Source organism: Kryptolebias marmoratus, linkage group LG4 (genome assembly GCF_001649575.2).
Source record: "Kryptolebias marmoratus isolate JLee-2015 linkage group LG4, ASM164957v2, whole genome shotgun sequence".
NCBI classification, from domain to species: Eukaryota; Metazoa; Chordata; class Actinopteri; order Cyprinodontiformes; family Rivulidae; genus Kryptolebias; species Kryptolebias marmoratus.
The window spans coordinates 8,170,014-8,190,177 of record NC_051433.1 but is presented as its reverse complement, the minus strand read 5'-3'; the positions used below and the strand labels follow the sequence as shown (position 1 = coordinate 8,190,177).

At 37.9% G+C, this 20,164-nt stretch overlaps 1 protein-coding gene across 3 annotated transcripts in view; it reads left to right on the top strand.

Moving 5' to 3' along the window:
- Nucleotides 1-20,164, top strand: part of tox2 (TOX high mobility group box family member 2) — a 102,068-nt gene that overhangs the window by 12,009 nt on the left and 69,895 nt on the right. The window contains exon 1 of one of the 3 annotated variants that reach the window (XM_017408588.3): nt 3,650-4,229. The exons of 1 other annotated variant lie outside the window; for it this stretch is intronic. In XM_017408588.3, coding sequence (XP_017264077.1) covers nt 4,137-4,229 — 93 coding nt within the window. In that variant the 5' untranslated portion in view covers nt 3,650-4,136. Of the gene's footprint in view, nt 1-3,649; nt 4,230-20,164 lie in introns of those variants that run through there. One more of the 3 variants, XM_017408591.3, reaches the window with a different exon arrangement.

The window sequence follows — 20,164 nt, the reverse complement described above, 5'->3', positions numbered from 1 at the left end:
ATGTTTTCACATATTATAATCTGCTACCCACATGGACCTTGCCTCAGTCTTTACATCTTTATCTCACAGCTGACTTCTTCTATGTGGCACAGTTTCTTCTCTCACTGGCCAATTCTCAAAACTACAACATTTCTTGTGCCAGATACCCCCGTGTACTGTATCCTCTGCTGTTACAGCGACAGAAAAAAAAACTGAGTGTGACAGAAAGTGACAGACGGGCAGAAAACACAGACAACCACCTGAAAGTTAAAAAAAAAGAGAAGAATTGGTATCCTTGTAACTGTTAACCTTATGAGTTTGGAGTTTGGACAGCCTGAGCAGCAAGCCCACAGTGCAACCCATCTGTGCCTGGTATTAAAGCAGGCTCACACCTCAAGGCCAGAGCCACCATGCTGTGTAATAACTACACAAGCAGAGGCAGTCCTGAGGGGGCCAAAGAGTCACCCACTGGGATGACAATAGCAGTTTGGTTAACAGAAACTCACTTTGGCACATAACCACCAACACAGACACTCAAGGCGCAGAAAGAAAAGTCCATACAGTAACTAAAATGTATCATCTGAAAACACTTTAATGACACATATGACTGAGTACATAACAAAATCCCCACTCTTAACAAACAGTGTGATACAAGTTTGACTGTGAGTGAGGTTATTTTCCTTTCTGTAACTCTCTGCTGCTCTGGTCGGACATTGTTCTTTGTGTACTTCCTGTTGTGTCGACTGCTGTGTGAGAATGCTTCGGGTTCATCCAGGTGTGTAAATGTGATTGTGTGTGCAAGGGTCAAGATTCAAGCACAGTTGCAGTACGTTTTTTTTTTTTTTTAAGCTATCGTGTCTATTCTCAGCATGTATTATCCTGCCTACTGTCTCACAGATGCAACAACAACAACAAAAAAAAATCTAAAATGTCTGTAGGCGGAAATGTTTGAAGTGAATGGAAGAGTTTAAGAGATGTAGATGCATAATTATCTGCAAGTATTTCGCAATATATCAAGTGCTGTCAAACTGATTAAAAGTTTAATATAAGATTTTTGAAAGTGTTATAAAACAAAAATTTATACTTAAAAAAATGCTTTAAAATTGTCAATTATTTTCACACTTGTTCAGCTTTTATCAGCCTTTGTCATCCTTACTATTGCATTAATAATTTCTTTAAGAGCTATTTAGGGAAAAAAATTAATTTGTTAATGCTAAGAATACAAACAAACAAAAATCCCCACATAATTTATATCTCAGTGTGCTCTGCTGCAGCACCTCTTGCCATGTTCTTTTTGAAATGCTCAGTTTTAGCTCCTGTCTCTTTAAATCCTCCCTCCTGTTAGACTCAGTTCTGATTAGTTAAAAATGCTGCTTTGCCAGATAGCAGCACCTTCTGAAGTTGAGGCATGTAAGAAAAAAACACTATAGTTATTATGTGAGTGTGAGTGATGCTGGCAGGGGAAGAAATGTCTGCATTTACAGATGAAACATTTCAAGATTCTCTGGATTATTTATTTCTCAGGAGAAAAATAGGACCTTTCATATCTATATAAAGACTTTAACATACTTAAGGAAAGTAAATAAAAAAACAAAAAGACAAAAGTAATATACTTTGTCTTCTTTTGGACATCTACTGATGAGAGCACATATGTTACTGGCCTTACAACAAAAACATGCCTGCTATGCACTTTTTTTTTTGTTTTTTTTGTCTGCAGTTTAGCATTTTTCTTCAGTGACTCTACCTGTCGTTCCTAATATCCAGTACTGTCATATCTGCTTTAACACACATTCAGTGACATTTCAGGCAGTCACATTATGAAAGAACAAAAGAAAAATGAGACAAGACAAACCACAGCAACTTTAAAGATTTTCATTTAAAATAAATGTCTGCTGGTTTTTAACGAGACTCCTGTCACACATAAAGAACTGCGAATGTCTTAAACTAATACTTTTTTTGTATTTTCAGTTTGCTGTCTAACAGCACACACAGTGTATTTTGTTTAGAATCTAAATTATTACACAATTAATTTTACGGACTTAAAAAATCTAGTATTCTAAATACAATCTGTTTTCATGATGAAACTCTCAATCTCAAAATAATTGCCTTTTAGCTTAGAAGTGGGACGTAAAATTCCGTATCATGGTAAATCTGTCATGAAATGAAAATTAATACAATTAAACAAGTAACACAGACTTTTTAGGTCCCCTAATTCTTATCTATTTTAAACGCCAAGAAACCTTTTTTTAAAATGTAAATTTCTGGCCTTTGGGTCAGAACTTTAACCCAAAAGCAAAGTAAATCCAGCTTCTTTCTGTCTAAATAATGAGTGAGTAATTTTAACAAATATCAGACATCTCCATATGCAGAGTCTTTAAATATTATTGATAATTGATAAAATAGTTAACACTAGCTCTATTAAAAATACATTTACAATGAGTGAAATATATATTTTTATTTACATGTATAGCAGAGAAAGTAGTTACTTGATCCTTTTCAAATAACTTTTTATTTACTTACAATTTAGCAGTTTGATACCATCTTTAAACCAGTCTTATGACATTCTAACCACCAACTAGAGAAGCACAGTGACTTTATTGTGACTGTTCTGTCCTGACAACTGAGAAGGGAGGATGATTATGGTTTTGCCATGGTCTGGGTGTGTATGTGTTTGTCTGAACTTCTAGCAAAATATCTAATGAGCAACTCGATTAATTTTAGTGAAACTCCCAAAAAACACAATCACTGTAACAATCATGTACAAGTCATTAAGTGTTGGATCTGACCCATTTCCAAAAGCTACTACAGCTAAGCAACCTTAGCAAACACAAAGATGGCTATAACCCAACAAATTTCACAGATATTAAGCTAAAATTTGGTGTGGCAGTAGCTGAGAGTACTTCTCAACCCATACTTCAAGCACTACACATTGTAAACGATCTTTGCCTAAAACCTTTATTTTAATTGCTGGTGGCAACCCTGTTCGTCTATTGGCAAAATATCTCATGAGCCACTGGACTGATTTAAATGAAACTGTCAGAAAGTAATCTCTGGATGTATATCTACAATTAATTAAATTTTGGCATCACCCCTTTTTAAGATGCCCCTTAGACCCAATCATTAGCTATTAACAAATACAAAAATTGCTATTGTCAGTCAGTTTATGCTGAGCTAAAACGTAGTGTGGTAGTAGCTGAGGGTCATTAACACATGCTCATAGTGCAATCCACTGAATGACATCTTTGCTTAAAACTATGGTATTAACTCTTAGTCAACCCTGATTGTTTTTTAGCAATTTAGCTCATGAACCATGGAGGGATGTTAATGAAACTTTTAGACATTGATTACTGGTTGTATATTTACCACTGACCGACATCTGGAATCAACCCAATTCAAGATGGCCGCCACAGCTAATCTATTTTTACCATCACAAAAATTGTCATTGCTCAAAATTACAGATGATCTCGTTTATGTGACTGAGAGTGATCCTCAACACATCCGCCAAGAGGTGGCTATGGCGGCTCTATCGTGAACGGCGGCGGGCGATATGCATTCCTTCAGGGATTTTTTTTTTTTTCTAAAACGACTGGCTCTCGACTCGTCTACCTGTCCCCCCTCCCTCTGACCGGTAGAGGTCGCAGCCGAGCGGCCGCGGAGAGGACCGAAGCGCATGGACCCATCAGATGCGCTCCCGCATGACAAAAGCTACAGAGCGTCTGGGAACCTGGGAGGGAGCGAACGGGCGCTTTGGGAGCAACACGATCACCTCTGCATCTTTGCCTGCGACCCACCGGGGCTCGGCTCGTCCTCAGACAACTTCACAAAAAGTGTCCTTCTTGTTAGTTTCTGTGATTGCCGCGGCGGGGAAGCTGCCCTCTCCTTTCTCCCTCTCTCCAAGTGAACTTTACAGGGATGTTAGAGCATCATCGCGCTGAATGCCCAGAGATTAGTGCTGAAGTATCTCAGGGACGGACATAGAAGCTGAACGCCCGGAGAGAGCCGGTTCTCGTCCTCTCGTAGCACTTTTTGCTCGGTTTGACACACAAAACAGAAGGAGAGGGAGAGACTGTGCGTGCAGGGGGAAAGAGAAATCGCACACTTTTTTTTTTTTTTTTTTGGAGCTACGCTTTCATGCCTTCAGTCTTGCGGACTCTGAGATGGACGTCAGATTTTATCCAGCTCCCAATTCCAGCGTGGGTTCATGTACATTACCGACCGACCCCAGTCTGGACTATTACCATTCCAACAAGGTAAACCATTATCTCCACTTTCCAGTCTTAAACTCGGTGAAATGTGTTAGTTTCAGATGCAAACGCGCAGAGAACTCCATTGATTTCACATGGCCGTATGATCCGGCACTTTTGGTTCCCTGGGGATAATTAAGTCATGAATCTACAGGCTGCAGTAGGTCATCTGTAAAGTTTGTGCATTATTTTTGCTTTGTTTTTACCGACACCTGCTCTAAAATCGTGCCCGTGGAGATTCTTTTAGTTGCATTTTATAATTATGTATTTAATAAAACTGTTGTGCCGCGTGAGTTGGAGCGCGCTGCTCTCTCTCAGAGGTGCTTTTTTTTCTCAGATCAAGCTGAACAAACACTCAATGTGAGCATGATTGCGGCTCAACTGATAATATTTACTTCAGCAAACTTCCCTTTATGACTAAAACTTATCTATGCTAATTGCGTAAAGGCGCTGTTATCTGCCTCAAACAAGTCCCCACATGGTGATGGCCCGTGCACAGTTCAACCAATAAACAATCATCAGCGTAGAAAATGGGGTTTTGACTGCGAGCTGTGTGGCTGGTCCATAAGAAGATCTGTTTCTGCTTCATATCCGTTTGTTTTCTTTATGCTATTATTTCGATGAGAAATAGAGAGTGTTGCGCACTCGGTGTCTACTTTTGTGCGTAAAAATGCAACATTTGCATTACGCATAATATTGTTTTTAGGAATTATCTTCTTACTGCTCGTCGAAAACATATACTATAGTAGGTTGAAATTCTTAAGCATACGTTTTTAAATGTCAGGTTTATAGTAACAGCATTTTCAAAGTGTTGCCAATTGACAGAGTTTTAAGCCCAATCATTCATATGTATATTCCATCTCCAAAGGAAGAAACAATAAACTATTTAATTAATTGTCACTCTTAGTTTTGTCCTGTTTTCCTGAACATTTCTAAGGAGAGTCGTAGGCCTATTGTATAATTTGACTGTTTTCATGTGGCGTTCACTGTCACTGACACTGCCTTTAAACACAAACAAATAAACCTACTTGCAGACCTAGTCCAAAATTACAAGTCATTTAAGGCAAGCTCTTTTTTTCTTGTGGTCCAGGTAAAACTTGTGCAAACATTTGCTTGCACCTACACTGGGGAGCGTTAGAAGAAGGCATTACCCTAGATCCTCAGCCATTGACATGGGTTTGCTTGCCTTAGCACCTGGAGGAAAGCCAGCAGGCAGTTATATTTGCCGATGACAAAGTGATGCATGTGAAATGTTATAACACAATGCAATATTTGGATTGTTAATCTCTCCTGTTCACAGTTACCTGTATGTATTACACATGCAGGTAGCGGCACACACACACACAGGCAGTCACTTGCAAAGAGGTTTAAAAATTACATTGCATGCATTGACTAATGTCGCATTCTAACTCTTTATCATTAATAACATCAAAAAGTGCAATTTGTTCATATTATAATGAAACCTAAAATTAGTTGATTAATAAATGGGCGCCCAGGCAGCAGGGGTACCCTCATGATTAAGTTGCAACTATCAGGCTTGTGTAGGTGTGTTTCTGTGCATGTGTGTAGGTAAGGCTAACACACACAAATGCGTACAGTAGGCATGCAGAGTTTAGCTGCAGGTGTAAATTTAGGATCACAGTGGTGCCTGCCTTTCTCTGAGTGAGGCTACAATTGAGGAAATGTTGTTTTAACACAGTGAACTACTAATTATCATGATTCAGTGCCTATTGAGTCACATGTTTGGCTCTGAAGGACAGATTCGTATAACACTGTCATTAGTAACGTAACAGCTGTGACTAAGATGCAAAGTGGCACAATATAGTCACTGTACTCCCGCTTTTGCACATAACTAAAAGAATGATACAGGAGGTCTTTGGCAGGTTTATTTCAGTCTGAATTCTAACCTCATGTCAAAACATAGGTATTTTAAATGACCTCAGCTCCAAGTAGTGAGGCTTGCAAAGATGATTAAAATTTTTTTTAAATGTATTTTTTTCGTTATTTTGCTGTCATCATAATATTTTCAGTCTACGAATTGCATGTGCAACAGTGAAACAGGCTTTTAAGTCTAGAACTTTCTACGGCCTCCTGAAAGGTGTGAAAACCAAAAATGTGATTATACATAACAGCACAATTTTAAAAACACCAATCAGGAAGTGCGCATAAAACTAAGTGAGGCAATCTATATATTAAAACACCATCACTTCCTGGTCTAGCGGTGTAAACTCATAACACACTTATTTATGAGAGTGACCGTTAGGCTTTGCAAGAATGACTATAAATACACATGCATAAACAGTAACAAGACGTATTCTTTTGGTTTTCTACCTAAAGGGGTTATTAAACAAGGAATGTGAAGAATGTGCAAGCTGAAACCGGTTTAAGCTGATTGACCACATTCAAACTGATGGTTGATTGATGCATGACAGGAATATGGATCACTCTGACAGAATGATTGAATGCCACAAATATATAAATGTGCTTTGAATTTTGAGTAAGGGTTTGCTTGGAATTTAAACATCAACAAAAACAATCCAGCCGCTAAAACAAATACAATTGGGCATTACATGTTACTGGCATAGGTATCGTAATGTTCAGATTGTGTTAAGTTCAAGTGGGGCATTATTCCTGTTTGAGCCATGTTTTTTAAATAAACAAGATGGACACAATATTTTCAAACCACTGCATGAGGAACAATTGCACTGCGATCTATATCCTGAATTCAAAATGTTATGTTAGCACCTGTTTAAGTTAACTGAAAATTCAACACTAAAATCATTATGGCAACCAAATTGTTTTACTACATTACTTGATTGCTAGATGGGAGAATGGGCAACTGTCCAGTTGCAGCACTCAGGTCTCTCATTCAAAAGATAATGCCCTAATTTTTCAGAAGAAAATCAGATTTCTTATCAAAAGAATGCTTAAGAGATCATGGAAGAAAGATAAACCATTGTGCTTCTACAGTATATGCATCCACTTTTCTGAACAATGCAAAGAAAAACATATGAGATGAGCATTGATTTTTGTTTTTGCTAAGAACCCCACGGCTCTGTTGCTCTTCTTAACTCCATCCAAGTTGCATTGTCCCACACTTGCACAATCACAGTGAGTCATCTTCACTTTTCGCCCAAGATTTCTCCTAATCTTTTTGAAGTCTCTCTGTATCTTTCCTCACTGAGTGGGAGGCTTGTTTGCTCAGCGTACACTCAGCTGTGTGTACCAGTGCTGAAGGCCACTTCTTCGCAAATGCCTGTTTTAGTGGGAGACTATTTGTCAAATGCATTATGACTTGTGCATACCCCCGGGCAGAATCACTCTGGTGAAATGAAGTTGGATAGATTACTGTAGATGTTCCACTTTCTCCTCATCCCTCTCCCCTCTAATTGCACAGTGCCCAAGAGAGAGCCTCTCATGTAATTATACTGTAGTTATTCTGTAGGTTTATAATGTAATGGTTTGCAGATGTTATTCTTTACATAGCTGCCATCTGTTCCAACTTACTACGTGTTATTTATATACTTTTGTTTGAGTGTTTTATAAAAGACTCCATCAATGTGTTCATGTGCAGCACATGCAAAATTGTTTAAGAAATGTAAGAAATCTAAGATTGAGTTTTACAGACATCTATACATTGTTCTTGTTTGTATTATGTTATTATGTCAATGATAAAAGAAGCAGCAGATATTATTAGATACTCAAATAGCAATAAGGACAGTTTTAACAGGACACCCTTTCTCAAGTGTTTCACGCCATTTCAAATGTTCTCCAAATCATTGTATTAGTCACAGGATACTTCAAAGTATGGCATGAAAAAAAAAAAAAACTCCATATTGAATTTCCAGAATGCGATTTTTTTTCTTCTTCGAAACACGACTGTAATAGAAACAGAAAGAGAAAAGTTATTCCAGTGGTACCTCATTCTGTACACAGAGAAGTTAATTACACGGAGGCAAGCATTCTTGGGTCGACAGCGTGGACTTCGGGTTTTTCATTGTGCCCATTCAGAACATTCTGCTGACTGGCCAGTCCAAGTTGCAGTATCCCAACCGTTCTCACAGTGAAAATGTTAACCCATGCATGGCTCAAATGCACACCAAATGCAGTCTGAGTGGCTGGAACTGCTGGGAACTCTTGAAGTTGTGAGTTTATTGTTCTTATCCCGTTCCAGGCAGTTAACTCAGAACAAAAAACAGTGAATGAGATGGATATTTTATTTTCTATTTTAAAAGCTATATGTTTACCAGTCTTCTTTGTGATGTTATTTTTTTGGTCTACCCATTTCCTGGCACTATTCGTAATCAAGTCTCTTGGTCTCTCCACTTCTCCCCCTCTCTCTGTGTCAAACTTCTTTTCTCATTTACCTTCCCAGCAGCAATGTCAAAAGGTTATGCAGGGAAGCTGGATCGCCTGGGGCTGATTGTGTCTCTGAGTTAATGATAAGTAGCTACAGTGCTATTCTCTGGAGCAGTGGGGCTTAGATTGTGTTTGGTGTACACAGTCCATTACAGTAAGAGGAAAAATGGACTATTTATCAGCATTTTGTTTTTGAATGCAAGAGAGATGCATTTTGTAGTTTGTAGTTCAAGTGGAATGATTTGTTAGAGTCATACATAACTTGGCCTTTCTTACAATCAATTTATGTTTATTTAGATATGTTACTCATGTAAAAACCCCAGTGTTGCCACATCAATTACACTGTAGCTTTCATTCTATATTTTCACGTACCATAGATTTTTTTTGGATATTTTAAATGTAATGATCTGCTTGGTGTACTAGTACAGGAGTACAGGCGTTCACACTTGAAGTTTATGAATGTGGACTTGAGTTTAACCTGCAGGACAGCAAAAGTGGCAAATCAAGCTCTGCTGCAGTGCCATCTCTTTGCTCTGCACTTTATAATCTAGAGCAGACAAATGATGAGTCAGAGCTGCTAGAGGTGAGAAAAGAGCCATAAGTCACCAATGGCTGAAAATAGATTTTATGGTTTATCTTGCATGGGTTGTTAATTAATCACAAGAAGTCCATAGAAATGGGCTTTTATGTTCATGTTGACATATTATGAGAACTGAATCATGACAATACATTTGCTAAAATTTCTCAAGTCTAGTTTTGTGATACATATTACATCATTTCTCTGCCATTATAACGCTGTAATCTGAAACCTAATGGGTTTATTATTCAGCTTTTTTTTGGTCAAGAAAGTTAGCAGGTTTGCAAGCTTTGCAACATGCAAACCTTTTACAAGATGTCAGAGGAATTCCAAATTTGACTTTGATTGTGAGCTGAAGAGGCCCAGCCCTGGCCCAGCGCGTGCCCCTCATTAAATCACATTAACCTTAATTTTCGTCACAGCTCCTTGAAAGCCTAATACCTCTGTCAGGCTTGACTCTTTGCTGCTCAGCTGGATGCTGGGTGAGTGTTTCATACACTTGTGTAATGTCGGGTCCAGTAAGCCGAGGCTTTTTAAACTGTCTTCACCTCAGGAGGCCAGTGGTTTCTCAGTAGCAATCGTGTTGACTTCTCTTCTCCCTCTTGTCTGTCTGCCCTCTCCTCCACCACTTCCCCCGTGCAGCCCAGTTTCCTTGTGCTGTTTTATATTCACTTCTTGATTGGTTGGGGGATGGGCTGGTGGAATAGCATTTGAGAGGTTAGCTGGTTAGTGTGGGGAGGGGGAGGTAGATTTGGTGTGTGCATAAAGATAGAAGGAAAAGAAGGGCAGAAACTGGAGGGAAACTGGGAAGAGATATTTAGGGGTACTTTATTTTTCAGCCTGCCATTGAGTCTGTAATGTCATTCAACGATGTGGAAACCAAAATGAGCCTTGCCACCAGATGTGTTCCAGTCCAGATAGCAACTTGAAAGACAGACGTTTATTGTTTTAGTGCATTTGGTGTGGTTCAAACCCAAACTGCATGAAATGCTGATTGATGGATTTCACTAAAGAATGTGCATGTGTGAGTGTGTGTATGTGTGCACACTGGTGTGTTTTTGAGTGTGTGAGAGAGGTAGAGAAATATCTGCTTTATTTGATTTATTTAACCATTTTTGTGCCCTGTTCTGGGCTGTGTCTGTTGATGAAAAGTGAACACTGACTGTATTTTCTCTCTGTGCTACAGTAGCCTTTCAGAGCAGGTTCATCTGCTTTCCATCAGCACTTCAATATGAAAAACACAACCTCTGATTCATTGCTTGTTGTACTGAAGGCTTGTTTGATTTACTAATGTTTCCTTTTGTTATCCACTGAATGTTGATTTTATATTTCTATAAAACACATAAACAAAAAAAGAGTACTGCTTAGCATACATTACTTGAGATAAAATGAAAACACAATTAACAGCAATAAAGTATAACAGAACAAAATGTTGCATGAAATGTTTTGTTATTACAAGCCATCTAATACATTTCTAACATATAAACTATGATGACATTTTGAGGTTTTGTAGCTTTAGGTCTTGACTCACCAAGAGCAGCAACTAAAATATATTGTTGTTGCTGACATTTAGTTGCATCCACATGCATGTGGTTTAGTCTGTAGGTCAGGAAGTGCGCACTTCACTCTTTTTGCAACACTTTTAGAACCCCCAGCTGTGAACTGTGTGTCCCTAATCATTATACAGTTATATTTTGTTGCTTGTATTGTTTTGGTGATGGTATCAGCATGCCAGTGTAGTAGCAATAAAGACTAAATGCATGCAGTATTTTAGAAAGCTGCAATTCCCTCAGCAAAAAAGCTGATCTTCATTAGTGCAATTGGTTCATGTCATTTATAAACAAATACACCATAAAGTGATTGTTCTAGATGCTGGAGATTATGAGAACAGTTATTGGCCTCGGCAGATTTGTGTAAAGCCAGCTTTGGTACATAAATTAGTGTAACCATTGCATGAGAAAACCAAGTCAACATTTGAAAAAAAAGCACAGATGGAGCTCATCATGTTTCACTTCCATATCTTCAAAGAACTAACAGTTTATCCAACAATTTTGTTTTCAGTCTCTTAGAATGGTACGACTGATGTCTTACTGCTGTCATGAGTCTTTTTCTAGGAAAGGCTTGACCTGAAATGGTGTGAGACTGCCTGTGAGTAGGACGTAAAGGAAGGAGATGAAAAAAGTGAAGAAAAGGAGTATATAGTGTGATTTTGGAGGATCTTGACAGGTCAGGTTGTTGACAGGATGTGACAGATCAGCTTAATGTTTGCTGTTACAAACGTGGAAGAGTGAACTTTGCTAAGGCACCAAATTACTCATCAAAAGATGTTTTTTATACAAAATGGTGGATTCAGGTGCAGGAGTGTGATTATATATATGTACATAAACTACACCATTTGTCAGAATTGCAATAGTACATGCTGTTAGCACCACAATCTTTCTTGCTCTTTCTGATGAGGTTTTTTTTTGTAAAACTCTCATGAAGGATGCTGTTATCCTGCAGGTTCTATCAGATACATGTATAAAATGAGCGATATATGCAGAGTCTGTGATGTTGAAGAATGCAGCTGTCGGGTGTATTAAGAAAAGCTCGCAAGCCTGGGCAAACATGAACAGTTGTCTTAACTTCCTGAGGCATGTACTGTGCAAACAGAACTGGAGACGGCTGGTTCAGGTCCATACTCAAAAGACCATGGGCCCACTGAGTACACACACTCCAAGACATATGTTCTCTCACAGGTACACATACACACTTCTGCATGCAGATGCAAACATGTCTGCACTCGCAAAGCATACATAGACACAAGTGCACATGTGAGCGCACAGACCACAGAAATGTTATCATGTTGTGCCTCAGAAACAGTTTAACCCACAAGTTACTGTACGTCATAATCTGACGTTAAGTTAGTAAAATTGAACAAAATTTGGATTCAGAGTTATTAATTTGGTAAGGCTTTTTTTTTAGTTAATTACAGGGATCATAAAAAAGTGAGGAGGTTTTGGCTTTTTCACCAAATGTTTTTCTTGGTAACAGATTGAGTTCAGGTTCGCACAGGAAGTTAGTTACCTGGTTAGCCTGTCAAGGATTGGTCCACTGCCAGGTTCTGTTTGTGTCTGTGCTGCCCAGAGCCAAGTGTGTGTTGTGTGCATGTGCATGTGTGTCTGTGTGCGTTAGAGAGAGCGAGAGAGAGAGAGAAAGACAGAGAGACAGAGCGAGAGAGGGAGAGAAAGACAGAGAGACAGAGCGAGAGAGGGAGAGAGAGAGAGAGAGAGAGAGAGACTCCCCTCCCTATCACTGCAAACCCACAGTCCCCTGCAGGCCCCTTTCCTCTGTCTTGTAAACCACCTCTGGCACTTTGGGACTTTCTTCTTAATGTTTTCATTGTCTTTTACTTTCTAGGAGTTTTACTCCCTGTGGATTAATAGTCAGTTTTTACTACTTAGTTATCTTTAGATAAAACCAAGAAGAAAAACTAAAGTAGTGCCGTATAGCTAAATGCAAATAGTCACATAAGTGTTTTTTTAAAATAAAAATATCAATAATATTACGCTTGATATTTCAAATATTTTTACTACAGTAGCTGTCTTAGTCTTCAGTATGTTGATTGGTATGTGATATGCGGGTGCAGCTGAATTTGAGAGGCTTCGCTGTGCAAACACAGCAATGCTGGCACTCCTGGTTTCACTTAATCTTTCACACAAAGGCACTGGCATGTGGCAGGACTCTCAGACAGATTCAGTGACAGAGAAAGAGAGCGGAGGAGAGCAGTGTTGTGTGTGAGAGTATATAAACACAGATAGATAGACTTATTTAGGTTTCAAACCATTTACATTTATTTGTTTTTCAATTATCTCCTGATCTTGACTGTGAGATTACCCTTTTTGGGATTTCTGTTGACCTCAGATTGTCATTCCTAAAACTTCTTGAAGCAAACACGGTATCGTATGACTGATACCAAGTCTGGAATTTTGGTCATCTCAGAATTTTATTATGGGCTGAAATGTACACAGACATCCAAACACACTGCCAGTCATGGATGAATGATTTATTTTCCTGCCATACCATAATTGCCAACTGAGTAAATGAGAGGAGTCCTATGAGATTACAATATCTTTTTGCAGTTAAAAAAATGAGAAAAAATGGTTTCAGACAAAAAAGCCAAACCAAAAAAAAAAAAAAATATATATAAATACATTTAAAGCATCTTTTGATTGTTTATCTGTAACTGGAATATTAATTGGAAACATAATCACATTGTTGTAGAAATGACAGTGGTAAAAAACACAAACAGTTGGAACTGTTTGAAATAGAAACATTTTGCTACTTTTAATCCAAAATCATTGTGTTATTTGGAGTTCTAATTTATGCAGTTCTGTTTTTTGCTTCAAAACATTATGTCTTGGCACCACAGGCTGCTGTTTGTGAATTTAAATATCTTCCAGTCACAGAAGTATTGAAGTCTGATTTTACTAGATTTTATTTTCTTTTTTTATTTTTGCATGGCTTGAGGCAAGAAAAATAAAACCAAAGTGTAAAGTTAGAACCTTTCCTAAAATTCTGACAGAATTTTGCTGACACCAGCTGGTAATCAGAAATGTTTTACCTATAAAATGTAGCTGTATTTTTCAGGTGCACACCACTTTATATTCTTTTAATTCACTTCAGAGAGACTGTATAAAGATGTACTAATACAGTTACAAACTGGCTAAAGGATGTTATCGTGAACAGTTCCTTGTTCCTTTTGGTTTATTTGTTTGGGGTTTTTTTGTGCTTTTTCTGTTGCTCTGTATATTGACAAAAGTGGAAGAGCAGAAGATTCCAATTACTCAGAGAAAGTCAAGCAGGCTGTTGAAGTTTGAAGAATACAACATGAGCTGGGTGCTAAGCAAAGATTGTGCCCATTTGGAATGCAATTAAATTGGTTTGGCTGCATGCCAAAGGAAAAAAGTACATTTCTTTCTTCTCATCTCAAATGAAAATGTATAGTGTTTTGCTAAAAAATACCTGGAGGGAACAGTGGGCTGTTGAATATTTGTTATACAGCTTGCACTGTGCAGTTGAAATGAGTTTTGAGATGAGTTATCCGCTGTGGTTTCCCCTTTGACATTTCAAAGGTATGTAGCTTTTGAACCATGGATTTACTGTAATCTATTTTTTTCTATTATTGATGTGTGGTTGAGTTATAAACTGTAGATTGGCTTTTCTTCCATTTCGCTGGCTTTGCCATATCAAAAACCAAAAGACCATGATAGCGTGGCAGACTTTGTAATAATGTAGTTGTTGTTCCCCTTCTGCATATTAAACTGCAGCGGGAGTGGTGCTCACCATAAAGAGTGTGTGAATCTTTTAAAACCTGTTGCAGTAACGAGTCTAAACCGGAACATTTAACAGATGTGTAATGTAAAGCTAATGTTACATTGTACAACCCAGGTTTACATAACATGCACTAAGTTTAAAATTAAAATTTACATTTCTGCAAAGACTTAAAATCATAACCTACAACAAGTAGACAATTTATTTAAAACGTACTTTGTTGTCACCGTCTTTCCTTTTTGTAAATAAGAGCAGTAATTGACTCTTTGATGTTGGTTCAGTGATCATGAACTGCAATTTGATTAACTGCTTCTTAAAATTACTGCAGAACTGCAAAAACCACAAAAAAGAAGACAAAATTCTCAGAATTTTGGAAGCATACAATTTAGATTAGTTGGAACTTTTGTGGTTTTTCTTTAAAGTATTTTTGGCTGAATATTAATAACATTTCCTGATTGGTCACACCAGTGTGAAAATACCTTAACAATTGGATTATGAGAAAGACAAAAGAACTGGGTGATGGATCCAGCTCTGTGAGTGTAAGCTGCTGGTTTTGGTGTTCTTTTTTAATGTTTTTTTTTAAATCAAAATAATTGAGCTTCTTTTGGTTCATTGTTGCTCGAGCTACAAATGTATTGAGATGTCCAGAGAGGCCATTTTTACTAAACTGGTCTTACATGGTGTTATCAATGCTTTTGGCAATTTTTTGTTGTGTTTGTCACTCAGTCGATCAACAAAAATACAAGATCTGTGTCACTGCTGGTCCCCATGAGAGACCATAGAAATATGCTTACATGTCCAGTGGCATAATGTCAGTGTTATGACTCTTTAGGAAAATGTACTTTGAAACCAGATCCATGAAATGAGCCAGAGAGTTGCTGAGATGATGACTTAATTAGTTGGCCATACAACTGCCGTGCTAATGGCTGTTTGTGGGTTTGCGGTTGCTGTAGCATGTGAGTGTGTGTGTGTGTGTTCATGCTGCACAGTTGATTCTTAGAGGATTAATCCTGCATGTACAAGACAAAGCCTGCTATGTGAATCAAACGTGTGAGTATTGACATAAACAAAGCTCCTCAGTCTTTGCTTAGTGGTAATACCAAGAAACACAAATGCATGAGTACACCTTAAGGGCATTGATTCTGCACCACATTCCTTACATGTGCATTTACTGAAATCCGTTTTATTTCTCATTTATGATATTTTTTACGATTTATTCGATGTTTACTTGACATGGGTGTGATTCCATTCTCAGGCACTGAAATGATGTGTGTTTTCAACTGCGGCTCTGTAATTGTGCAAGAAATCATAAAAGAAACAAGAAAGTGCTGAAGAGGAAGAGATGAAGATGAGGAGATGGAGAGATAAAATGTGTTAAAATGAAAGTCAGACAAATAGCTGTTGGGCAATTTTGGAACTTAAGAGCAAAAATAAAATGGTGTAATAATGTTGACATGTATGGGAGGCTTCTTAGGACAAAAAACATTCTTCCTCTTACACACACTATAAACCCTCTCACATACACCATCAAACCCTCTCACATTCACTATCAAACCCTTTCACATTCACTATCAAACCCTCTCACATATACCATCAAACCCTCTCACATTCACTATCAAACCCTCTCACATTCACTATCAAACTCTCTCAAATTCACTATCAAACCCTCTCACATTTACTATCAAACCCTCTCACATACACCAAACCTTTAGAAACACAGTATCAAACGCTTTCACATTTGCTGTCATATAGTGTATGTGAGAAGGTTTGAGTTTGATAGTGAATGTGAGAGGGTTTGACGTGTATGTAGAAGGAATAATGTGGTTTTTTTTTGTCCTAAGCGGCCTCCCATAGATATGTACCTAACTTTGCACACAGTAAAATGCATTTCCCAAACATGCACTTTCTGACATGACACCTTACTTTCATTTGTAATCATGCACGTGCTGATATTCCCTGTTATTGTCGGTACAGCAAAGGGAACAATGTTTTACATGAATACTAATGCGTTTCTGGTCATGTGTTCACACAGTTCCCCACAACTACTTTATTAGTTCATTTTTTGTCAAAATGAGCCATATGATTATTTTAAAAATGTGCCTACATATAGTTCAATTTGTTTTGAGAAAATTCCAGCTGAAATGTTTGACTTGTTGGAGTGTTTATTGTTAAAAGCAGGCTGGAGACTGAATAGAAGGAGACTCCAAAAAGATTTTTGCACTAATAATGAATTTAAAATAATAGAAAAAAATATCCAGAAGAAGATAGACAGTGAAACAACAGAATGACAGCCAGAAGAAAGAGAAGACTGGCTTATCACCAGTTCAATTAGAGCAGACATCTGATGATCTATTTCACTCAACTCCTCAAATAAACACTTTAACATTTTAAGTCTTATGTCAAGAAAAACAAATGATGATTCTGACAGATGACAAAAATGTGTTCGTTAATGTGACCTGCTCTGAGTAGCAGTTAGCCTGACTTATCCAGCAGGACCTCTCGTATATTTTGCAAACTGAGATTGCTTTGACACAGGTAAGATACTGACTACCTATAAGTACTCCACACAACCCCACTTTACCAAACTACAGTTTAATGCATTTAAGGGATAGTCTCTTCCTTTTTTTTTACTAAGAAATACTTTTTTTAACAGAGAAAACAGCAGGATTGAAAAAAAAAACTAAGCAACAATGTAGAAAGAAGCATCTATATTTAACATTTTCACAATAATTCCAGATTTGCAGAGTTTCTTTTTCTATCTCTTACTTAAAGGAAACCCCTCTCTATGTTCTGGGTTAATACTTTGTAAACTGGCATTAAGGCATAGGGACATTTGCTCTTCGGCTGTGTGCTGTATTTATCTTTATTTCTTGAAATTCCAAAGAATTAAATGTGCTTTTTGGTAGTTACTTAGATTTGTTTTGCATCCTTGGCAACTACAAAGCTGTGCAAACAAAGCCAAGCAAGAAAAAGGGTTAGTAGGTCTCTTGTATGACAGAGGTGATGGATGAGCTAATTGGGGATTAACTGTTATTAGCTGGAAGAGGGGAGACAAGTGCCAAGCCCTTTTTGTGCCAAACACAGTGCTGTTATGTCTTCCTTCCTGGCTCTGTTCAGCCATGTTTCTCACCTGGCATGCTTTTGTTTCCATCTCCGTGGATTCTTCTCCTTTCTGTCTCACTCTGTTGTATCTTTTTCCTTTTCCTTCTCTAATTCTCATTTTTCCTCCCTCTGAGTGTCTTTCTCTCTCAGGATGACTCTCATCAGCCTGTATTAGTTGCGAATGCAGAACTAAGTAGCTGTGACAACATTCTCGGATGCTCCAGCTGCCACAGATTTATTGAGTTATTAAAGTAATGTACTGTGATTAAAAATGCTAATTTTCCCTAAATCGTATGCCAGCTTACATTGTTTTTGTTTTTTTCTTCCAATAGCTGATTTAATTACATGGAAAATGAAACAAGGGCTGATGATTCAATCTTTGCCGCCAAATGCCTCTTCATACAAAAATGAATTACCTCCTGATACAGAATTAGAGCTGCAAAGAGTGGGTTTCTCTTAGATTGAATAAGCAAAGCCATATACAAGCTATTGTTAGCAAAAGATATATATTTAGCTGCCATTTGTTTTTATATGATGCTAAAGATCAACAAGAAGGTCACAGATTCAGTTAGTCTTAGTTCATGCACATGCAGTAACACATTAAACATCCTTCACAGTCCAGGCAATAAGACTTGCTTCTGACCATAAGATGAAAGCAACAGTTTGAGTTGAAAATCGTTATCTTATCTTTAACATGTAGTTTATGTTGGGTGTTCTGATTTTATATTTAAAGCACAATTTTAAATAAATAAAGAAAAAAAGTTTCCCTTCCCAATATTATTGTGAAGTGTGTCCTCGTCTACTCTGAATAATTTCCTTTCCCGTGGGGGATTTGTTCAGTGTGCTTTCCTTGGCTCATTTTGGCCTCTCATTATGCATTCATGTATTCGTTTATACAGTGTGCAAAACTGCGGCTACATTGAACAAATCTCAGTCGTTTTGACACTATTGTGAATGATACATAGCATTTTTACTTTTGTTTTTTTGTCTCTTTTACTGTGAACAGTTAGTTTCTTCTTCTAAACTTATTCTGCAAAATATGCAAGCACCCATTACCCTAACTTTTTGAAAATTGCATTATTTAAATAATAATGAGGTTCCTTTCAATCATTTGAAGTCTGCAGAGAGCTTTCACTGAACAGCTTGCTGCAATGTTATTCCTGCCCTTTAAAATCTCTTCAAGATGACCAGAAGAGCTTCAGATAATGCTTGGATCACTTCCAAATTACTCACTGTGTACTGTAACAGATCCTCAGGAGTATCAGTGCCACTTCACGGGCCTCTCCTCCTAATAGGACCTATAGGTGAGTGTGTGAAATATCCATGACCACATCAGATGTCGTTTTCCCTTCTGGAGTTCAGTGGAGTTCAGTGGAGTGAGCTTCTCCAGTCTTCCAGATGTCCTGGACATAACAGTGGCTTGTCAGCTCCATAGCAGGGTTCTAAATAGGTCACCCTACCCGATATCACACAGCTACTTCACAATGACACCACTGTTCCCCTGATATTACGACACTTCAGGTGGCTCGCTGAAAAAGTCATGGTCAGACAAATATGGACTGCCTTTTTTGTGGATAGTAAGAAAACACATTTATGTCAGACAAGTTTTTGTTATTTAAAGAATGGAAATGGTTTGCTCAAAATTATCGGAGCTACTTTTCAGCTCTTCAACACAACATTAAAGGGACCTCTGAGGAAAGGAACCAAGAAGAGAAGGAAACAACAAGGGAGAGTGCTGGTAGGATGTAAGCTCAGTGATTTCTGATTTATTGTTTGATTACAGTCTCTGCATCCTGCTGAAGTCTGGCTTCATTTGTCTGCATAACATGAACTTTTTTTCTCACATGGCCTGGTCATGCAGCAAATGCTGGCCTGATCTGCTTCTCGTCAAAATGAAGCCCACATTTTACTCATACAGAGACACACTAGTGGGATTCAGGCACACACTCACAAGCACACTGATTGAGAGATAAAATGGAGAAATGGTCTTTTAGTCAGCTGAGCAGTTTCTCTTCCTGCAGCCTGGCAACCATTCAATGCAATTTACCCCCTACTGGAAAATAATATTGACATTCACAAATGTACCAAGCAAAGAGACCAAAAAACAAGCATTGCAATGTAAAGCGTGATGTGAGCACAGGTGTCCGTCGTCTTACATTTATGATATCCCACTCAACAGAATGGAAATCAACACATTTATTACTGCAGATTTGAATGAGAAGTCGAAGTGTCTTCATTTAGAATGTCAATACCAGTGTTTTGCAGGAGCGCAGCCTTGAAATTTAGACAATGGACTTTTTTTTCCACCTGCAGCTGGCTGAATATTCTCTTTTGAGAGTCACATTCCATTAAAAGGAGAGAGCAGACCTTGATGAGAAAGAAACTCTATAGCTAAGTGTGCTCACTTTGTGTGCCATTTGTGTTTTTAACCAGCATCGATCCACCTGCATTTAGACAGTTTTGGTGTATGAATAGGATGAAAGCTGCTGTAAGAGCTGGTCGCCAATATCCTCAAGCATTCTTTAAACTGACTTTTTTTTCCTGTATTCATGCCTCTTACTTGAATTCACTAACTTCAGACAGATCACAT